The 20,217-nt window shown below is 64.5% G+C and overlaps 2 protein-coding genes across 19 annotated transcripts; both read left to right on the top strand.

Moving 5' to 3' along the window:
- The first annotated feature begins 173 nt into the window (after positions 1-173).
- USP19 (ubiquitin specific peptidase 19) lies at positions 174-10,771 on the top strand. 18 transcript variants are annotated; one of them, XM_070391246.1, is made up of 27 exons: positions 174-309; positions 1,109-1,372; positions 1,618-1,656; positions 1,996-2,124; positions 2,200-2,333; positions 2,410-2,712; positions 2,829-3,051; positions 3,179-3,335; positions 3,416-3,487; positions 3,595-3,710; positions 3,803-4,023; positions 4,103-4,298; positions 4,369-4,502; positions 4,593-4,751; positions 4,826-4,936; positions 5,358-5,468; positions 5,544-5,645; positions 6,439-6,579; positions 6,670-6,788; positions 6,979-7,116; positions 7,207-7,523; positions 7,607-7,717; positions 7,806-8,022; positions 8,110-8,262; positions 8,358-8,518; positions 8,602-8,780; positions 9,673-10,275. In XM_070391246.1, exons 2-27 carry the CDS (start codon positions 1,246-1,248, stop codon positions 9,898-9,900), a joined length of 4,098 nt encoding a protein of 1,365 aa, XP_070247347.1. In that variant the 5' UTR covers positions 174-309; positions 1,109-1,245; the 3' UTR covers positions 9,901-10,275. The 18 variants fall into 18 exon arrangements, with proteins under 18 accessions (XP_070247347.1, XP_070247357.1, XP_070247356.1 ...); XM_070391256.1 differs by lacking the exon at positions 9,673-10,275 and adding an exon at positions 10,301-10,771 and having other exon boundaries at positions 176-309; positions 2,829-3,045; XM_070391255.1 differs by lacking the exon at positions 174-309 and adding an exon at positions 367-419.
- A 2,804-nt stretch (positions 10,772-13,575) lies between these two features.
- Positions 13,576-20,105, top strand: QARS1 (glutaminyl-tRNA synthetase 1). Its single transcript, XM_070391257.1, has 24 exons — positions 13,576-13,720; positions 13,842-13,989; positions 14,291-14,400; positions 14,534-14,609; positions 15,029-15,093; positions 15,615-15,668; positions 15,795-15,855; positions 16,163-16,234; positions 16,344-16,429; positions 16,601-16,687; positions 17,054-17,153; positions 17,267-17,345; positions 17,418-17,526; positions 17,622-17,752; positions 17,837-17,929; positions 18,033-18,170; positions 18,254-18,341; positions 18,418-18,561; positions 18,643-18,747; positions 18,912-19,004; positions 19,112-19,239; positions 19,327-19,393; positions 19,467-19,592; positions 19,974-20,105. Exons 1-24 carry the CDS (start codon positions 13,604-13,606, stop codon positions 20,022-20,024), a joined length of 2,328 nt encoding a protein of 775 aa, XP_070247358.1. The 5' UTR covers positions 13,576-13,603; the 3' UTR covers positions 20,025-20,105.
- The last annotated feature ends 112 nt before the right edge of the window (positions 20,106-20,217 follow it).

The raw sequence follows: 20,217 nt of genomic DNA, 5'->3' as shown, positions 1-20,217 counted from the left end.
TCAAGGTCACGGGTCGCGCCAGCCCCGCCCTCGCGCCCGGGCGCGCCGGGCCCCCCGACGCCGGGGCAGTTACGCTGCGCCCGCGGCGGCCTCCTGCCTCCGAAAGGGCTGGGCGAGCGGGGCGACTTCCTGGAGGCGGCGGCGGGCGCCGGTGCGGCTGGCGCCGGGCAGCAGCCCTGCACGGCCCTCGGCGGCCAGCGGGGAGGGACGCGACCTTCGGCTGCGGCCGCGGCGCAGAGGCGGGGGTGCCCGCGCCCGGTGGTCACTGCAGGTCCGACCGGCCGCCCAGCCTCACCTCTGACCCATCGGGTGAGGTCGCCCCCACGTGCGCCGCCAGGGGCCTGGACGCACAGTCCCCGCACCCCTTCCTCCGTCTGGAGAACTTTGTTTTGGGTGGAGGCACAGCCCAGAGCTCCCGGGTGGGTCCGCGGGAAACTGGACAGACGGCCTCTGGCTCGGCTGACGGGGGATGGACGGGAGACCGGGGTGGTGGTGGGGGGCGATCCGTGTCCATCTCGCTCTGCGCGCCCGGGCCTTTGCTGCTGACGTCTGGATCCCGCGCACCCCGTGCAGGCCCCTCGGATGGAGGGAGAGGCCCTAGCAGGGCGGGAGGGGTGCAGAGGACGGAGCTGGCGCGGTGGGGCGTCGGAGCCCAGGCCCTGGCTGGGCAGCGGCAGCACCCGGGCTGGGTCCATTTTCAGCCGCGGAGCCGCTGCTCCCGCTGCCTGGTTGTCTCTTTCTGTCCTGCCTCCCTCCTCCTCCTCCTCCTTCCCGGGGGTGACTAAGCAGCCGTGAGAAGGAAGGGAAAGCGAGGCCTGTGGGCTGGGCCTTGGCTCCCCTCCAGGTCAGTAGAGGCGCCGGGTCCCAGACCCACAGCTGCCTCGACCTGGCGGCTCCTCGGTCTGGGTAGCAGGCCCCCTGGGGCTCGGCCAAAAGTGGGCGCCCTGCTTGCCTTCCTTATTCCCCCTTCAGAGCCGGCCGGGAGGGTCCGGGCTGCGCCAGGTGGTGGGATTGCGCTAGGGTTAGGGAGAACCAAGTTGCCAAGCCCTGGCTGCCACCAGGAGCAGCCTGTTGGGCCTTGGTGCCGAGACCTGGTCCCTTCCCGTAGGGTGGTCACTTCCTTGCTGGAGAATTTGGCTGCAAATAGTTGCCAAGATAGCTGGGCCGGGAAGAAAGCGCCGTAGCCCTGACCCCGTCGCCGTCGCCGACCCCGGGGCACTCTGGCTGTCGAGCAAGCGCCTCAAGATGTCTGGTGGGGCCAGTGCCATGGGCCCCAGGAGAGGGCTGCCCGGGCTGGAGGAGGCCGCCAGCAAGAAGAAGCAGAAGGACCGCGCAAACCAGGAGAGCAAGGATGGAGACCCTCGGAGAGGAGGTAATGCCCCCCGCCCAAGCTCCAGGCGCCTCCCTTCCTGTTGAGCATGCGTCCTGCCCCTTCTGTCCTGCTCTGATGCTGAGAGGAGGACTCGGGACAAGCTGGGGTCTGGGTCCTTGGCTGAGAACCTAACAATGGTGCTTGGTGGGGTGGCAGGGCCTTGGGGGCTGCCTCTTCCTCCTCATTTTTTCATTTTTTTATTGTTTATGTTTTTCTTCTCCTTTTCCTCTTTCTTTTGTCGTCAGGGTCCATGTCCACTCCCCAGGAGGAGCAGACCACAGAGGGTGAGTCGCGGGCTGCCTTGGGTGCTAGAGCGCTAGGGGCAAGGGGGGGGCGGGGGGTGCAGCCCTCATCTGTCGACCCTCAGAGTCTTTTGTTTTGTCTCTGTTTTAAATATGTTTTTACTCATTGTAGAGGGAGGAAAGGAGAGGGGGGGAGAGAGGAAACATCAGTGATGAGAGAATCATCGATGGCTGCCTCCTGCACGCCCCGTGCTGGGGATCGAGCCCGCAGTGCAGGCGTGTGCTGTGACCAGAAGGAAACCGCGACCTCCTGGTCCAGGGGTTGGCGCTCAACCACTGAGCCTGCCGCCGGGCCAGAGTCTGACTGCCCTCTCCCCGCAGAGGTGCTGCTCGACTGGCAGCAGAACGCAGATGAGGTGATTGTCAAGCTGCGCGTGGGAGCGGGCCCCTTGCGGCTGGAGGAGGTGGACGCTGCTTTCACAGACACAGACTGCTTGGTGCGGTTTCCAGGTGCGTCTGGGTCTGAGCCCGGCCCTGTGTGTGATCCCTGGCCCGCCTGCCCGCTCACCGCCGTGCTCTCTGCAGGTGGTCAGCAGTGGGGCGGTGTTTTCTATGCCGAGATTGAAAATTCTCGCGCCAAAGTGCAGACTCGGAAAGGTGGCCTCCTCCAGCTGACGCTGCCCAAGAAGGTGCCTCTGCTCACCTGGCCTTCTCTCCTGGTAAGTCCAGGGCAGGGCTGGGCGGGGCGGGGGCACCCAGGGTGTGGACAGGGCCTGACTGCTGTATCTTTGACAGAAGAAACCTCTAGGGATGCAGGAGTCGGGGCCAGGGCTGCGGTGCCAGGAGAACGGGCAGGAGTCCTCTCCCATTGCCCTGGAGCCAGCCCCTGAGCCTCGCCGGGCAAAGCAGGAGGCCCGGAACCAGAAGCGGGCCCAGGGCCGTGGTGAGGTTGGGGCGGGGACTGGCCCCGGGGCCCAGGCAGGGCCCAGTGCCAAGAGGGCTGTGCATCTCCGAAGAGGGCCAGAGGGGGAAGGATGCAGAGAAGGCCCTGGGCCCCAGGGCGAGGCCCCCCCCTTCCTGGCTGAGGCAGCCACCCAGGTGAGCGTGGAGTGCCCGTGTGGGAGTTGGGAGCTGGGGGAAGGGTGTGGACTGCGGTGGGAGGAGGGGTGCCTGCCTGGCCCAGGGCTGATCTTGCCCACAAACGCCATGCACAGGCGGGGGCTGAGGAGCCGCTCCGGGTCCCACCGCTGGAGCCCCAGCCCTGCCTCCTGGGCTCGGAGGAGAAGCCAGCGCTTCTGGCAGGAGAGAAGGCTGTGTCCCCCAGGAGTGACCCAGTCTCTCCAGCCCTGACCCGGAGCAGAGCCCCCGAGAAAGGTGACCGTTCCAGAGAGGAGATGGCAGTGGCAGCAGATGCTGCATCCTTGGTGGATGGTAAAGGTGGGGCTGGGGGGGGGGGGGGGGCGCAGGCAGAGCCCTGGGGGGCTGCAAGGTTGGCGGGCAGGTAGGGAGTCGAATAGTGGCGGGTGGGACCCGTCGCGGGCGCTGAGCCGTGGTCTCGCTGTAGAGCCGGAACCCATGGTGAGCCTGGCGTTTGTCAAGAACGACTCGTATGAGAAGGGGCCTGACGCGGTGGTGGTGCATGTGTACGTGAAGGAGATCCGCAGGGAGGCCTCGCGAGTGCTTTTCCGCGAGCAGGACTTCACGCTCGTCTTCCAGACCAGGTCGGTGGGCGGCCGTGGGCAGACGGTGGGCCTCGGGCGGGACTGTGTCTCACGCTTTCCTCCCGCGCTGGGCTCTGCAGGGACGGGAACTTCCTGAGGCTGCACCCGGGCTGCGGGCCCCACACCGTCTTCCGTTGGCAGGTGAAGCTCAGGTGGGTGGTGCCCGGCCCTGCCCTGTGCCGTCCCTCCCTGGGCTCCGTCTCCCTGGCCCATCGCACCGGACGGTGGGGCCCAGCCCTGAGCTCACCCTCTCCCGCAGGAACCTGATCGAGCCCGAGCAGTGCACCTTCTGCTTCACGGCCTCGCGCATCGACATCTGCCTCCGGAAGCGGCAGAGTCAGCGCTGGGGGGGCCTGGAGGCCCCGGCTGCACGAGGTCTGCCCACGAGCTCCCTTCACTGCCCGCGCACACGGACCGCCCCTGCCACGTGCTGCTAACCACCAGCCCTCTCGTTCCCCCTTTTTAAGGTGCAGTGGGTGGTGCAAAGGTTGCCGTGCCGACAGGCCCAACCCCTCTGGACTCGACCCCCCCAGGAGGTGCTCCGCACCCCCTGACAGGCCAGGAGGAAGCCCGGGCTGTGGAGAAGGAGAAGCCCAAGGCTCGAGCTGAGGACACAGGGCTGGATGGCGTGGCGGCCCGCACCCCCGTGGAGCACGGAGCCCCCAAACCAGAGCCACACTTGGCCTCGGTGAGATCCTGGGTGGGAGGGCGAGGAGGGAGGCTGGCAGCCTCTAGGGCTGCTCTCATGCCCCACTCTGCTCCCTCAGCCCAAGCCCACGTGCATGGTGCCTCCCATGCCGCACAGCCCTGTGAGTGGGGACAGCGTGGAGGAGGAGGAGGAGGAGGAGAAGAAGGTGTGCCTGCCGGGCTTCACCGGGCTGGTCAACCTGGGCAACACCTGCTTCATGAACAGCGTCATCCAGTCTCTGTCCAACACCCGCGAGCTGCGGGACTTCTTCCACGGTGAGGGCAGGCCCGGCCCCGCGCGGACCTGGCTCCCCCTTCCCCGGCTCACACTCGCTGCTGTCCCTAGACCGCTCCTTCGAGGCCGAAATCAACTACAACAACCCGCTGGGGACCGGTGGGCGCCTCGCCATCGGCTTCGCCGTGCTGCTCCGGGCGCTGTGGAAGGGCACCCACCACGCCTTCCAGCCTTCCAAGTTGAAGGTGATCTGTGGCCAAGGGAGGGTGGGGAGGCCAGCCAGCTGGGTGCACGGCAGTGGGGGGCTCCATGCTCAGCCCGCACCCTGCTTCCAGGCCATTGTCGCCAGCAAGGCCAGCCAGTTCACCGGCTACGCCCAGCACGACGCCCAGGAGTTCATGGCTTTCCTGCTGGATGGGCTGCACGAGGACCTGAACCGCATTCAGAACAAGCCCTACACGGAGACCGTGGACTCGGATGGGCGGCCCGATGAGGTCCGGTTGGGAGCAGAGGGGGCGTGGCCCCGGGTACATCCCCGCCGGCCTCGGCCTCACCACTCTGCTCTCAGGTGGTGGCGGAGGAGGCGTGGCAGAGGCACAAGATGAGGAACGACTCCTTCATCGTGGACCTGTTTCAGGGCCAGTACAAGTCGAAGCTGGTGTGCCCCGTGTGCGCCAAGGTGTGGTGCTCTCCCGAACCCCTCGCCCGGCCTCGCTAGTCCGGTCAAGTTGAGGTCAGAGGCCGTGCGGCTTAGGTGCTGCAGGCGAGGTTTGGGCAGGAAGCTGACGGGAGGCCGTGGGCTCCGGGGTGGGCTGCAGAGGCTGGCAGGGTGGGCTCCTGGCTGCGGTAAGGTGATGTTTGGGCTCAAAGACAGCCGTGAGGAGGGCAGGGTGTGGGAGGCCTGAAAGGGAGCCCGGGAGGGGCCCCTTGATGGAGTGAGCAGGCCGGGCAGGGCCTCGAGTGCCAGGAGGGACTGTTGTCTCCTGGTGGCCCCCCTGGTCTGTCCAGTGCTCAGGGTTTGCTGGCTGTGCGGCCCTGAGAGCCCCTGAGGGCTGCCTCCCCTCCCGGTGGGCCACCCAGTGCCACCTGTGCCTCCCCAGGTCTCCATCACCTTTGACCCCTTCCTCTACCTGCCGGTGCCCTTGCCCCAGAAGCAGAAGGTCCTCCCCGTCTTCTTTTTTGCCCGGGAGCCGCACAGCAAGCCCATCAAGGTGAGGCGTAGACTCCTCTTTTGGGCCGCCCCAGGCCCGGGCCAGCGACCCATGGACTCTGCTCTGTCCCTGCAGTTCCTGGTGAGCGTCAGCAAAGAGAACTCGAGCGCGAGCGAAGTGCTGGACGCCCTCTCGCAGAGGGTCCACGTGCCGCCCGAGAACCTGCGTCTGACCGAGGTACGTCCGTCCTTCCCAGGCTCTGAGCGTGTGGACACGTGTGTGCTCACAGCACACAGACACTGGACAGTCAGTGGCCTCTGGACATGGACGTGAATGTGTGTCACGCGGCTGCCTGGGAACGGGTGGTGGTGCCGGTTGAGGCTGCTAGAAAGGAGGCTTCAGGCTGCGCCACGAGGCGCCCAGGCCCCAGCCATCGGCGGGGTTTACCCCCTGTAGGTGGTGGCCCAGCAGCTTTCCCTTTGCAGACGAGGAGCTGGACGGCAAACATTACCCCAGATCCGTGCCGGTGCTCCCCGCAGCGCCTTGGCCTCCAGCCTGGCCGCGCTCTTGTCCTCTCTTTGAATGTAGGCCCCCCGCTCACCTCTCCACCGCCCCCCGTCCCCACCCCCGCCCCGATAACCAGGTCGCAGCCCCGCAGGGCCCCACTAGTGATGAGCCGGGTAGAGCCGTGGTGGGGAGCCGGGGTGCTGGCGCCTACCCTGGGCCTGGTCTCGCAGCCCTCTGAAGCACAGGCTCCCTTTTGATTTTGAGCCTGCAACCGAGCACGTGCCCTGGACGGGGACGGAACCCGAGATCCTTCTGTTCGAGGGCTGATGCTCTATCCACTGAGCCACCCCGGCCCCTTGTTCCGTGGCACTAAGGCTGGGGCCAGCAGAAGCCTATGCTACTTTTGGGCCACATGCCTCCCCCCTCCCCCGCAGACCCAGGAGCAGAGCCCAGCCCCCTCCCTGTGTCTGGGGTGGGGCTAGGGGAGGGCGTCCTCACCCAGGACTGTTCCTCTGTCTGTCAGGTGATGAAGAGCCGCTTCCACCGCATGTTCCTGCCCTCCCACTCACTGGACACTGTGTCCCCCTCGGACCTGCTCCTCTGCTTCGAGCTGTTGTCCCCAGAGCTTGCTAAGGAGCAGGTGGTGGTGCTGGAGGTGCAGCAGGTGAGCGGAGGCCGGGCTGCTGGCACAGGGCCCTTTGGTGGGGGCATTCTCACCTGGCCTGGCCTGGCTGAGCCGGATGACCCACCCCAGCGCCCCCAGGTGCCCAGCATCCCCATCTCCAAGTGTGCAGCCTGCCAGCGGAAGCAGCAGCCCGAGGACGAGAAGCTGAAACGCTGTACCCGGTGCTACCGCGTGGGCTACTGCAACCAGTGAGGACCCTCGGCCTGCCCGGCCCTCCTCCCACCTGCCTCCTGCCCCCCCCCCCCCCCCCCCATCCTACCAGGCCCTGGGAGGCCAGGCTGGCATTTCCCAGGGCCAGAGGCTAGCCTCCAGGGCAGGGTCAGTGGAGGCCCCTGGGGCTCAGACCCTCTTCCCCCTCCCCCGCCCCCCTCCCTCCAGGCTCTGCCAGAAAACCCACTGGCCTGACCACAAGGGCCTCTGCCGCCCTGAGAACATCGGCTACCCCTTCCTGGTCAGCGTACCTGCCTCCCGCCTCACTTACGCCCGTCTCGCCCAGTTGCTGGAGGGCTATGCCCGGTGAGTGCCCAGTGGCTGAATTGGGGTGGGGGGGGGTGGGGGTGGGGGGGGGCTGGTCAGGGTTCCTACTCGCCTTGCTGCCTGTTGCAGGTATTCTGTGAGCGTCTTCCAGCCGCCCTTCCAGCCACCCTTCCAGTCTGGCCGTATGGCCTTGGAGCCCCCTGGCTACCCCGCGCTGCACTCCACTAGCCTCCCGGAGGCTGGGGACAGTGAGAGGGACTCCATGCCGCCGCCGGAGCTCCAGGTGGTGACTCCCGTGGCTGAGGGGGACACGGTGCCCCGGGCATGGGCAGCCCCGGACCGGGGACCTGTGCCCAGCACCAGTGGCTTTTCTTCTGAGATGCTGGCCAGCGGGCCCATTGAAGGGGGCTCCTTGCCTGCTGGTGAGAAGGTTCCCCGGCCCGAAGGTACGAGTCTGGTGCGAGGCTCTGCAGCCGGGGCCGGGGAGTGGGGGACGCTTGCTTGGGCTCTGATGGTTGTGCTCTCACAGCTGCTGTGCCCGGATACCAACACCCAAGTGAAGCCATGAATTCCCACACGTCCCAGTTCTTGATCTATAAAATCGACGCATCCAGCCGAGAGCAGCGGCTAGAGGATAAAGGTGCCTGAGGCGGGGGAGCAGGGAGGGGCTGCTGGCTGCGCTCCACCGCTGACCCACGCCCCCCCCCCCCCCCGCCCCCCTGCCCCAGGAGACACCCCGCTGGAGCTGGAAGAGGACTGCAGCCTGGCTCTCGTCTGGCGCAACAACGATCGCCAGCAGGAGTTCGTGTTGGTGGCCTCCAAGGAGCTGGAATGCGCTGAGGATCCCGGCTCCGCTGGCGAGGCGGCGCGCGCTGGCCACTTCACCCTGGACCAGTGCCTCACCCTCTTCACTCGGCCTGAAGTGCTGGCCCCGGAGGAGGCTTGGTGCGGCAGGCACAGGCCGGGGCTGGGCAGGGCGGAGGGGCGTGGGGACCTGCGGTCTGACCTCTCCCCGTCCCCCATGCCCGCCAGGTACTGCCCGCAGTGCAAGCAGCACCGCGAGGCCTCCAAGCAGCTGCTGCTGTGGCGCCTGCCCAACGTGCTCATCGTGCAGCTCAAGCGCTTCTCCTTCCGCAGCTTCATCTGGCGCGACAAGATCAACGACTTGGTGGAGTTCCCTGTCCGGTGAGCGAAGGGCCCTGGTGACGGTCGGCAGGGCCTGGGCCAAGGTGGGCACCCAGGCACCTGAGGCCTCTCTCACCTCTCCGGTTGGACCACAGGAACCTGGACCTGAGCAAGTTCTGCATCGGCCAGAAGGAGGAGCAGCTGCCCAGCTATGACCTGTACGCTGTCATCAACCACTACGGAGGCATGATCGGCGGCCACTACACCGCCTGTGCACGCCTGCCCAACGACCGCAGCAGCCAGCGCAGCGACGTGGGTGAGGGCACGCGGCCAGCAGGACAGGTGGGGGTGCGGGGGGGGCGGGGCAGGATTGCTCACACTCTCCCTACCTTGCTGCAGGCTGGCGCTTGTTTGATGACAGCACGGTGACAACGGTTGACGAGAGCCAGGTCGTGACGCGTTACGCCTACGTCCTCTTCTACCGCCGGCGGAACTCTCCTGTGGAGAGACCCCCCCGGGCAGGCCACGCTGAGCGCCACCCAGACCTCAGCCCTGCAGCTGAGGCTGCTGCCAGCCAGGTGAGGCCTGGGGAGGCTCGCAAGCTAGTGGGGCCCGATTCATGGGTGGGAGGGGCCGGGGCACCACTTCCTCTCCTCCAGCCATAGGCCCCTGCAGCCTTGGGACTGGTGAGAGGGAGACGGGTCCTCTCACATGAAGCCTCAGCCAGAGGGTCACATGGTGTGGGGACACAGGTGCACACACCAAGTGGCCATTGGCGTGCACATAGGCACCACGGGCACAGGCCAGTGTCTGCTCAAGCTCCCGGGCGCGGTGCCATGAACTGACTGTACTGCTGGCCTCCCCGCCTTCCCCCGCACCCCACCTCCATGCCGCCCCTCGCCCTCACTGTGATTGCCGTGCCCTCAGGACACGGCCTGCCCTGGCTGCCATGGCCGGGGGGGCTGTCGCCCTCTCTGAGGTGAGCGTCTATCTCTGCTGAGCCTTCAGGGTCTTCTGTCTCTTACGTCCCTGGGTACCCAGGGCCTGGCTTGTGGGCACAGCCACATCTCTCCTGTGCTAGCCTCCTCCTTGCTGCCCTCTCCACTCACTCGGAGAAGCCCTCGAAGACAGCGGTCAGGCTCTGGATGTGGGAGGAGCCAGGAGGTCCCTGGGCTGCAGCTCTGTCCTCCAAGAGCCAGTGCCCTCTGTGGGCGGCCAGCCCAGCCCCAGGCCGCCACGCAAGTGGCACGTTGATTGGAAATCTTCTCGAGGCCAGAATGCTGTCAGGAGTCGCCCTCGCACCCTCAGTCTAGACAACCTGCGAGTGGCCCCGTGGCTCCTGCCCGCTCACCTTCCTGCGGCCTCACCGGGGACGTCGGGGTTCAGCACCAGTCACCTTGGGTGGGAGTGTCGTGGCCAGGGGCCTCGGGGACACTGGGTCACCCCCACCTCCCTTTCCGCACACTGTAGGCTTCCCGGATTTGGCAGGAGCTGGAGGCCGTGGAGGAGCCGGTGCCCGAGGGGCCTGCGCCCCGGGGTCCCTGGGGGCCCCAGGACTGGGTGGGCCCCCCGCCATGCGGCCCCCCCACCCCAGATGAGGGCTGCCTCCGGTACTTTGTTCTGGGCACCGTGGCAGCCTTGGTGGCCCTCGTGCTCAACGTGTTCTATCCTCTGGTGTCCCAGAGTCGCTGGAGATGAGCTGGCCTCCAGCAGCTGCTGTGAGCCGCCCACCTGCCTGCTCACCAGGCATGCCTGCCTCTGGGGGACCAGCTCTGGGCTCGGGCCTCAGTGTGTGTGTCGGGAGGGAGAGGGGTCTGTGGTTCCTGCAGGGGCAGAGCAAACGAGGGTGGGTATCCATCCAGCTGTTGACCATCCTGCTGCTCTGACCTTGGCCTGGCTTGGCCCTGCCCCCGAGCTTCCTGTACTTAAAGTGTTAATAAAGCAAGACTGTCCAGGCTGATCTTGTCTTTGTCTCAATGCGCTGCTGTCTGCACCTGCCCTGGGCCCTCCCTTGGGTGCCGGAGCTCTGAGCCAGCACCCAGGGATGCCAGGCAGCACACTGGGCAGCCCCCAACCCTGTCCTCATATTCTGTTGCAGGGACTAGGCCCTGGCCAGGCCCCCGAGGTGGCCCCCACGCGGACAGCCCCTGAACGCTTCGCCCCCCCTGTGGACCGCCCAGCCCCCACCTACAGCAACATGGAGGAGGTCGATTAGCAGGTCCCTGGCTGGTGGGGGGATGGTTTGGGAATCCTCCATAGAAGGCCAGCTCTTTGCCGCTTCTCCTTTAACCCAGAGGACACTGGCTTCATCAGTGGGGAGTTGGGGGGTGACAAGGGTAGAACCTCACAGGTTGGGACCTCTTGTCAGCCCGAACCCCAAACCAGTGAGCCTGGGCTCTCCAGCCACCCTCAGTACTGTGGGATTTGACTCTCAGTTGTACCTTCAGTTCTTTCTGATTCGCATTATAAACATCATAATTTTATTCTAAAATTGTAATTTTTTTTTTTGCATTTTGGAAGTGATTGCTGCTGTTTAAATATATTTTAAAAATAAATGCTAAATAAGCGACTTAGTGACTGATGCGCCAGGTGCTTCGGCCCCTCCCTTTCCCACCGTTTGGTGTGTGTGTGTGTGTCCTTGTGTTGAAGACCCTGGAAGTCCTCTTTGTCCGAGGAGAGAGGGTGGGCCCCAATCTCGGGCCCCGTGGGTCATGGAGCCCCGTGCCATCCGCTCTCTGGGAGCTGCCTGCTGCCCTTTGACCCCACTGGTCCTGGTTCTCGAATGGAGGCGGCTGTGGTTGGCACCTGGTCAGTGCCTCACACCAGGGGTGGAGGACCCCATGAGGCTCCAGAAGTGGACAGGTGGGGGGACTTCTCCTCTCCCATTCTCAGGGCTTTGCCAGTTTGAGTACCAACCGGATCACTCAAGGGGAACACAGCAGGGACAGTCTGTGGGGAAGACCTTCCTCCTAAAGGTCAGGGGAAAGGGTCAGAGGCCATTTCGGCAGACTTCCCGTGGGAGGGAGAGGGAGGCCATTTCTTCCCTGAGTCCCTGAGGCCGTGGCTCCTGGCACGTGCCCCAGGCTGTTCACCCACAGAAGGTCTGCAGGCTTGTCCCAGCCTCAGCCTTGGTGACCTTGTACACACACAGAGCAAGGGCCGATCTTGTGAGAAGCCTCCTTGCATCACTGGGGTTAAGACTGCCCCCTCCTCTCTCCAATTCTTGGGGGTATGGTGGGCGTCTCCAGCTGGAGGGAGGTGGGGAGCAAGGTACTTGAGGCTGGTGCTCATAAATGCCAGGAAAAGGCAGGCAGGCAGAGGGGGCACAGGGCCTGGCAGTCGTTGGTCATCCCCACCCCCATGCCCACAAGCAGCTCATCGGCTGGAGTTTAAGGGTGATGTTGAGCAGGAGGAGCGCCTGGAGAAAGCTAGCCTGTGACCTGTGTTAGCTTTTTCCTGTGGGGACAACACAAGAGCCATGTGGGGTTGATGGCCTTAGAGAGGGACCCGGAGAGCTGGGTGAGACGGTGCAGAGAGGGTAGAATCGCCGAGCTGGGGGCTGGTGCTGGCATACTGCTGGAGTGCCTACTAGGTAGGGCTGGTGTGCAACAGGATAGTGCCGGCCCTACACTGTGCGTGGCCCCGTGTCTGTCCACCAGTGGGCTACCTGTGCTGGATGACCAATCAAGGGGTGCTGTCTGCCCCTCACCACAGCCCTTCTGTGGCGTCAGCAGACGGCTGCTGTGGCCTCTGCTGCCTTTAAGCTCATGGTTCGCCTGCACCGCAGGGACCTGTCCGTAGGCCTGGCTGCTGGACCCTGCCTCTTTCCATGCCACCGTGGGCCTCACTGGCTGCTGCCTGACTTTTCTCCTTGATCACCTTTCAGTGGATTTTCCTCAAAGTAGTTCCAGGGGCTCACGCAAGCAGGCCAGCCACCCTACCCCAGGCTGGGCCCATACGCCTTCATGTCTGCTCTGTGCAAGTCATAGGGCTCCAGAGGGCTGGCTGGCGTGCATTCTTGGTAGCACTACTGCCACATCGTGTGACATGGAGTCACAGGGTCCACAGGGCAGCTAGCGGAGGCCAGGGACGGGTGCAGGCCCTAGCCCCATGGAGGGGGACGTCACCAGACCTGCAGGATTAATGACGGTGCTGCAGTAAGTCCTCCGGTGGTATGCGGCGCAGAGGAGACCGGAAGTCACTCTGCACATCACAGGCACCTTTGTCGGGGGGTAAGCAGCTGCAGCTGTGAACTCAGCACAGGGCTGGTGTGGCTGTGCCTGCTTCTTGGTGCCCAGGTGGCACCACTGCGCTGTGGTATCTCCCGCTCCAGGCGTGCACTTGGCCTCGGCTGGGCATCAGGCTGGGTGAAGGGGCCTGGGGAGGTGGGAAGCCCAAGACACAGACTGGACCTGGGTCCTGATGCAGTCGTGGCCCTGGGCAGAGCCGGCATTTGGTCATCATGTGGGACCCAGATGTAGACCCAGAAATGGACCCGTCACTACTGGGAGATGGCCACAAAGCACAACACAGAATATGGGTATAGACTGTAGCCAGGATCCTGCCCAGTCCTTGAAGGTCCAGGAGTATTAGCATCCCCAAGGCCTCCAAACACCTGAATTCCAGTTCTTTGTTCTTTAAAGTTCCAGTTTCAATGATGGAGATGTCCTCACCGTCCCACCCCAGCAGCTCTGTGGGGAGACCCCCCAGCCCGACAGCCACCTCCATGGAGACCCTGTGTCTTCGGTCCCGCAGTACCCGCTCCAGTGAGAGCCTGTCAAATGCGGCAGATGGATTTCAAGGTCTGATTTGCTTGTGATTGTCCCGGCATTTGCATGTGTGGGCGGGGCGGTCAGGGCGCCAAGAGACTTCAGACGAAATCACCGCAGGACTTCTGCGAGGTCCCTCCTGGCCAGGTGGGGCCAGGTGAGCGCCCGAAAAGTGCCCGTCTTCATGGGGCCCCTTGGTCACCCTTCAGCGCGGGCTCGGCCCTGGAGTCTTGGCCGGATTTCCAGGGCTTTGTTTTGCTCAGTGATTTCCGTGACTCCAAGGCTGAGGTTCAAGAAGTGCGATGGCGACTCACAGTGGCTCCCGAGAACGGACTGGGCCGGTCCCAAGGTTCCCCGGGCGGAAGGCCCCCCCTGCCTCCGGCCCAAGTCCCGCCGCCTCCAGCCCCTCCCGAGGACCCGCGGCGCCGGGCGGAAACGCAGCGCCCGGAAGGGCCGGTGGGGGCGCACCCGGCCTTTCACACGGCGCCGACCACCTCGGCGAGCCCCGCCCCCTCTCGCCCAGGAAGGACGTCATTGGCTCGCCCCGGCGGCCGCGCCCTCCTATTGGCCAGCGGGCTAACGTCCACCGGCAGATGGGCCCGGCGTTTCCTTCCGGTTTCCGGATTCCTGCCATGGCGACCGCGGACTCCCTGTCGCTCTTCACCGGCCTCGGCCTGAGCGAGCACAAGGCGCGCGAGACGCTCAAGAACGCGGCCCTGAGCGCGCAGCTGCGCGAGGCGGCGACCCAGGTGCGAGCCCGCCCTCGGCCGGGGCCGACGGTGCCCCCCGCGGCGCCGGGGGTCCGAGCCCCGCCACCCCCCGGCCGCGCGAACGCCCGTCTCAGGGGGCCTCCCTCCCTCCCTCCCGCAGGCACAGCGGACCCTGGGCTCCGCCATCGACAAGGCGACCGGCACCCTGCTCTACGGCTTGGCCTCGCGACTGCGGGACCCCCGGCGCCTCTCCTTCCTCGTGAGCTACGTGGCCGACAAGAAGATCCACACCGAGCTCCAGCTGAGCGGTGAGACCCGCCGTCCTGCCTCCGCCTCCGCCTCCGCCTCCGCCACGCCGGGCCCGGCCGGGACCCCTGTCTGCCGAGCCCCCCAGTACCTCGATGCCGAGTTCCGGCCGAGCGCACAGGGGAGCTGTGCAGCTCTGGGGGGACCCGCCCGCCCCAGGCTCCCTGCCCGTGGCCCCGGGGCTGCTGGGGGCGGTACAGGCCTAACCTCCCGGAGGCCAAGCCGTCGCCGGGATTTCTGGGATTCGGGCCCCACTTACCTGTCGGAGCTGAGACGCCACAGCTCGTTGCTCTCCTTTGCCAGCTGCCCTTGAGTACGTGCGGAGTCACCCGCTGGACCCCATCGACACCGCGGACTTTGAGCGGGAATGCGGCGTGGGCATCGTGGTGACGCCCGAGCAGATCGAGGAGGCGGTGAGTCCTGCCCCAGGCACCCCGCCCGCCCGCCGGCCCGCTCCCCGGGAGGGCGTGGCTCCGCTCCTCCCCGGAGGATGCCCCGGGTGAGGGTGGCTCCCAAAGACACTCTCCTGAACCTGGCTGCCTGCAGGTGGAGGTCACCATAAATCGCCACCGGGCCCAGCTCTTGGAGGAGCGCTACCATTTCAACATGGGATTGCTGATGGGTGAGCGGGCCTGCGAGGGGGCTGCTCTTCTCCTCTGGAGTGATAAGAGGGAGGCGGCAGAGGGGTCGGAGCCCCTTAAAAGGGGTCTGGCCCTGGCCAGCTTGGTTCAGTGGATAGAGCGTCAGCCTGCGACTGAAGGGTCCCAGGTTCGATTCCGGCCAAGGGCACATGCCTGGGTCGCGGGCTCGATCCCCAGTAGGGGGCAGCATGCGGGAGGCAGCCGATCAATAATTCTCTCTCATCATTGATGTTTCTCTCTCTCCTTCTCCCTTTCTCTCTGAAATCAATAAAGAAAAATATTTTTTTAAAAAGGGGGGAAGGGGTCTGGTTCCTGAGGTCAGCCTGGACCCTTTCCTGGGAAGGAGGGTGGGAAGTGCCTGCCTTTGCCTTCCTGCAGCTCCTTGTGCCCACGTTTCTAGGAGAGGCTCGGGCTGCGCTCAAGTGGGCAGATGGCAAAATGGTCAAGCACGAAGTGGACATGCAGGTGGGCGCCTCCGTGAGCTGAAGCAGGCAAAGACCTGCCGCACGCAGGGTGTAGTCCGCTGAGGGGTAAACAGAAGCCAGGGCGGGGAGGCCTGTCCCTGTTCTGATGACTAGGGGAGCCTGGTGTGGAGGAGGCAGTGAGACGCTTGGCCTCTGGGTTGAGCCTCCTTTGGGCCGAGTCACTACCCTGAACCTCCATTTCCTCGCCTTGTGAGTAGGGGTAGCTCTCACCTCATTTGAAGTCAAGATCTTCACTTAGGATGCTGGCATAGAGTGACAGGAGGGTGCTGCTGAGATCGGTCGCCTATCTTGATGCTGGGCCCGTAGTTTCTCCCTAAATGGCAGATTCTGTTACCTGAAACCAGTGTGGACTCTCAGGAGGCAAAGAGCGTTTGAGGCCAGAGAACTATGTGAGGAGCAGAGGTGGGCGGGCCAGGAAGTGCTTAGGTGTGTGGGTGGGTCAGTCAGGGGCTCCTGGAAAGGAGACTCTCCGGTCCCAGGCCAACTGTGGTCTCTGCTCAGGTCCTCCACCTTCTGGGTCCCAAGAGGGAGACTGATCTGGAGAGGAAGCCAAAGGTAGCTCACAGTCCCGGGTCCTGGGGGTGAGGCGGTGGAGGGTGAGACTTCAGGCCGGGAAAGGGATGGCTCACCCCAGTGACCCCAAGTCACCACCCGAGAGAGCCCTGACCCAGCTTTTCTCAGGTGGCAAAGGCTCGGCTGGAAGAAACAGACGGGAGGCCAGCCAAGGACGTGGTGGAGAACGGTGAGGGGCGTGGGCCCGGCGCATGCAGCTCCCTGCCTTGGGGCTGTCCACCTGATGGGCTCTGTCCCCCCAGGCAGGCCCCGCACACCTGGCTTTCTGCTATAAGACCCGAAGTCCTGGCGTTTCCTTTGTCCCCTTTACCCAGAGACGGGCCTCAGGAGGCCCGAGAAGCCCGGCTCTGGCTCTGGGTTAGGGGAAGAGGGCCATACGGTCTGTTCTGGTTGCAGGATGTGAGTCATACTGACCGGGCCACCCTGTGCTGGACATGGGAGCTGTGTCCCAAGGGTAAGTTTTCCTGTCTCCGCAGGTGAGGTTGCTGGCCAGACGCTGTCTCTGATGGAGCAGCTCCGAGGGGAGGCGCTGAAGTTCCACAAACCTGGTGAGCAGGCGGGGCAGAGCCGAGGGGGCTGGTCTCTAGCAACGCTTGCAGCCAGCCCCTGGGGTGGGGGCCTGCAGCCTGGTCCTCAGGCTGGTTCTGGTCCTGGCAGGCGAGAACTACAAGACCCCGGGCTATGTGACCACTGCACACACCATGGACCTCCTGAAGCAGCACCTGGACATCACTGGGGGACAGGTGTGTAGTGTGGCCAGCAAGCCAGGGCCGTCAGCATTTGCCCATGGGCCTGAGCTGCCTCCATGTTGCCCATTCCATCTGTCCCCAGGGCCTCCCTGGGAAAGGGCGCCCGTTCCTTCAGGGTCTGCGAGCGCTCTGGCCTAGCTCCTCTGCTCCCATTCCTCCCCGCAGGTGCGCACCCGGTTCCCGCCAGAACCCAACGGAATCCTGCATATAGGACACGCCAAGGCCATCAATTTCAACTTTGGCTACGCCAAGGTGTGTGTGCGGGACCTGGTGAGCAGGGCGCCACCTGCTGCTCCCACGGCGATAGAGAGGCGCCCACCTGCCCTGCCCTGCTGTGCCCGGAGCAGGCAGAGGCCACGGAGGGACCACGTGTGTCAGACAGGAGGAACCCACTGGCTCCCGGGGAACAGCTCTGAGCTGGGGCTGTGAGTTCAGATTTGAGGGAATTCCTAGTGCCACCTCCCTCTACCGAGTTGGTGGGAGGCGCCTCATTTAGGGTGTTGAGAGACAGGAAGATGAGAGAAACTCAGACGTTTCCAGCTCTGACATGGGAGGGCGCCGAGGACGCGCCAGTGTGAGGAGCTGCGTGTGGCGCTCACGGACACTCGCCTCTTCTAGGCCAACAATGGGATCTGCTTTCTGCGCTTTGACGACACCAACCCTGAGAAGGAGGAGGCCAGGTTCTTCACCGGCATCTGCGACATGGTGGCCTGGCTGGGTACGGCCAAGCAGGGCCGGGGCAGAGCTGGTGGTCAGCGGGGCTCTGGTTGGCCATGGCCTGCCATTGGATGTCCCTGCCTGGCTGCTCATAGTGTGTGTCATTCCGCCCAGGTTACACACCTTACAAGGTGACCTATGCCTCGGACTATTTCGACCAGCTGTACGCCTGGGCTGTGGAGCTCATCCACAGGTAAGGCCAGGGCCACGGGGAGCCCGGCAGTGTGGACACAGCCCCGTGGGGCACTCACACCTCTTCCCATAGGGGCCAGGCCTACGTGTGCCACCAGCGAGGAGAGGAGCTCAAAGGCCACAACCCTCCGCCCTCGCCCTGGAGAGACCGTCCCGTAGAGGAGTCGCTGCTGCTCTTCGAGGTGGGGCTCCGGGGGCAGGGGGGCCTGGGTGGGCCGGGACATCAAGGACGAGACGCGCTGTGCTGAGAGGCGGCCTGAGCCCTTGCTCCCCTCAGGCGATGCGCAAGGGCAAGTTTGCAGAGGGTGAGGCCACTCTGCGGATGAAGCTGGTGATGGAGGATGGCAAGATGGACCCTGTGGCCTATCGAGTCAAGTATACGCCACACCACCGCACAGGGGACACCTGGTGGGTAGGAGCTGGGGGCGGCTGATGGGCCACGGGGAGGGCCGAGGGGGCTGGATGGTGGGGCCCACTGCCTATGCCCCGCAGGTGCATCTACCCCACCTATGACTACACGCACTGCCTCTGTGACTCCATCGAGCACATCACCCACTCACTCTGCACCAAGGAATTCCAGGCCCGGTGAGGGAGCTGGGCCCGTGGGATGGGCAGGGCCAAGGGGATTCCAGCAGCCCTCCCTGTGGGCGCTCCTTGTCTGAGGTCCTGACTGTACCCTCTACCCCAGACGCTCTTCCTACTTCTGGTTGTGCAACGCGCTGGACGTCTATTGCCCCGTGCAGTGGGAGTACGGCCGCCTCAACCTGCACTACGCGGTGGTCTCCAAGAGGAAGATCCTCCAGCTGGTGGCGAATGGCGCTGTACGGTCGGTGTGCTTGTTTGGCTCTCCAAGGTCTGGCGGGACCGGTGATCTGTGCTGCCAGAGGTCTCACAGCCTCCTTGCCACAGGGACTGGGACGACCCGCGGCTCTTCACGCTCACAGCCCTGCGTCGGCGGGGCTTCCCTCCCGAGGCGATCAACAACTTCTGCGCTCGGGTATGGCCCGTGGGCGGGGGCGGGCCGAGCACTGTGGTCTGTGCTTGTGGCTGGGACTGAGGCTGCCCTTTCTTAGGTGGGGGTGACAGTGGCACAGACCACAATGGAGCCACATCTGCTAGAGGCCTGCGTGCGTGATGTATTGAATGACACAGCCCCACGGGCCATGGCTGTGCTGGAGCCATTACAGGTCATCATCACCAACTTTCCTGCTGCCAAGGTAGGGGTGTATGCGTGTGTGTGTCGGTGTGGGGGTGCTCCAGCACCCAGTGACCCCCTGACACCCATTTCTTGGCTGTAGTCTTTGGACATCCAGGTGCCCAACTTCCCAGCTGACGAGACCAAGGGCTTCCATCAGGTTCCCTTTGGGTTCACCGTCTTCATCGAGAGGACGGACTTCAAGGAGGTGAATAGGAGGGTGGAGGGTCCTGTTCATTGCTGAGCCGTCCTGAAGGCCATCTACTTCCTGCTTCAGTGAACCAACCCCTGCCCAACACAGGGGTGGGGAGAAGCCTCTGGTACCTTTTCGACCATTACAGCCTCTGTGGCCACCCTGCTTCCTCCCTCTAGGAACCAGAGCCTGGCTATAAGCGCCTGGCGCGGGGCCAGCCTGTGGGCCTGAGGCATACGGGCTACGTCATCGAGTTGCAGCGAGTCATCAAGGTGAGAGCCAGCTGCAGCCTTCCCACCACAGTGCCTGCAGGGTGAGGCCTGGTGCAGCCTGCAGACCGGGTCCCCAGGACTCATTGCAGGCCTCCCCCTGATGACAGGGCCCCGGTGGCTGTGTGGAAAGTCTGGAGGTGACCTGCAGAAAGGCAGATGCTGGAGAAAAGCCCAAGGCCTTCATTCACTGGGTGTCACAGCCTCTGACGTGTGAGGTTCGCCTCTACGAGCGACTGTGAGTGAACGGCGGGGGTGGGACAAGGAGACGGGCATCGCTGGCTGGGGCTGCCCAGCCCGAGTCTGACCTTCCCTCTGGCTACAGATTTCAGCACAAGAACCCGGAGGATCCTGCGGAGGTGCCTGGTGGCTTCCTAAGTGACCTGAACCCGGTAGGCATGGGGGGCATGGGGGAGTAGGGCAGGCCTCCCCGACTGGATGGCCACCTGAGTTTCCTGCCCGCAGGCATCGCTGCACGTGGTGGAGGCAGCATTAGTGGATTGTTCTGTGGCCCTGGCGAAGCCCTTCGACAAGTTCCAGTTTGAGCGCCTTGGCTACTTCTCCGTGGATCCAGACAGCCACGAGGGACAGGTGACTGGACTACCGCCGGCCTTCCCTCCGTGATAGTGGTGGCTTCCATTCACTGTGCCGAGCACTTGCCTACATCCCTTAGTTATTAATCCTCACCACCTGAATTGGGGGTCATGTTCTACTGATGGGGAAACAGGTTCAGAGGTTGGGTCCGTGCACAAAATTTTGTATGGATCCTGCCCTTCTTACTCCTGAAGGAAGGGGGCCGGTATAGGGGTTGTTCTAACCCTTATAAATGGGGGCCCAGAGCCATCAAGTCCCTTCCCCAAAGTCCTCAAGTTACTGAGAACCCGAGGCCCCTGACCCTCAGCACCTCTGGGTGAAGGAGGTGTGGGGTGTCTGTAGTTGGCTGGGTGATCATTCTTCCCCTCTGCCCTCCAGCTCGTCTTCAACCGGACGGTCACCCTGAAGGAGGACCCAGGAAAGGTGTGAGCTGGAAGCCCGTCAACTTACCTCATCCTCTGGAAGCTGGGGGTACCTAGACTCCCTGTCAATAAAGAACAGCTGAATCTCCCCGGGAGTCTGTGTTACCTGTCTGCCCCCCCAGCACCTGCGGCCTTAGAGACACGCTGGGGGGTGAGGTGGGGGATGACACACTGTGCACAGGGGCCGGGGCTGATGTGAC

The sequence above is a fragment of the Myotis yumanensis genome, unplaced genomic scaffold, assembly GCF_028538775.1.
Source record: "Myotis yumanensis isolate MYYU_CA2020_CCGP unplaced genomic scaffold, mMyoYum1.0.hap1 SCAF_14, whole genome shotgun sequence".
In the NCBI taxonomy this organism is placed as follows: domain Eukaryota; kingdom Metazoa; phylum Chordata; class Mammalia; order Chiroptera; family Vespertilionidae; genus Myotis; species Myotis yumanensis.
This window is presented reverse-complemented; position numbering and strand designations above follow the sequence as displayed.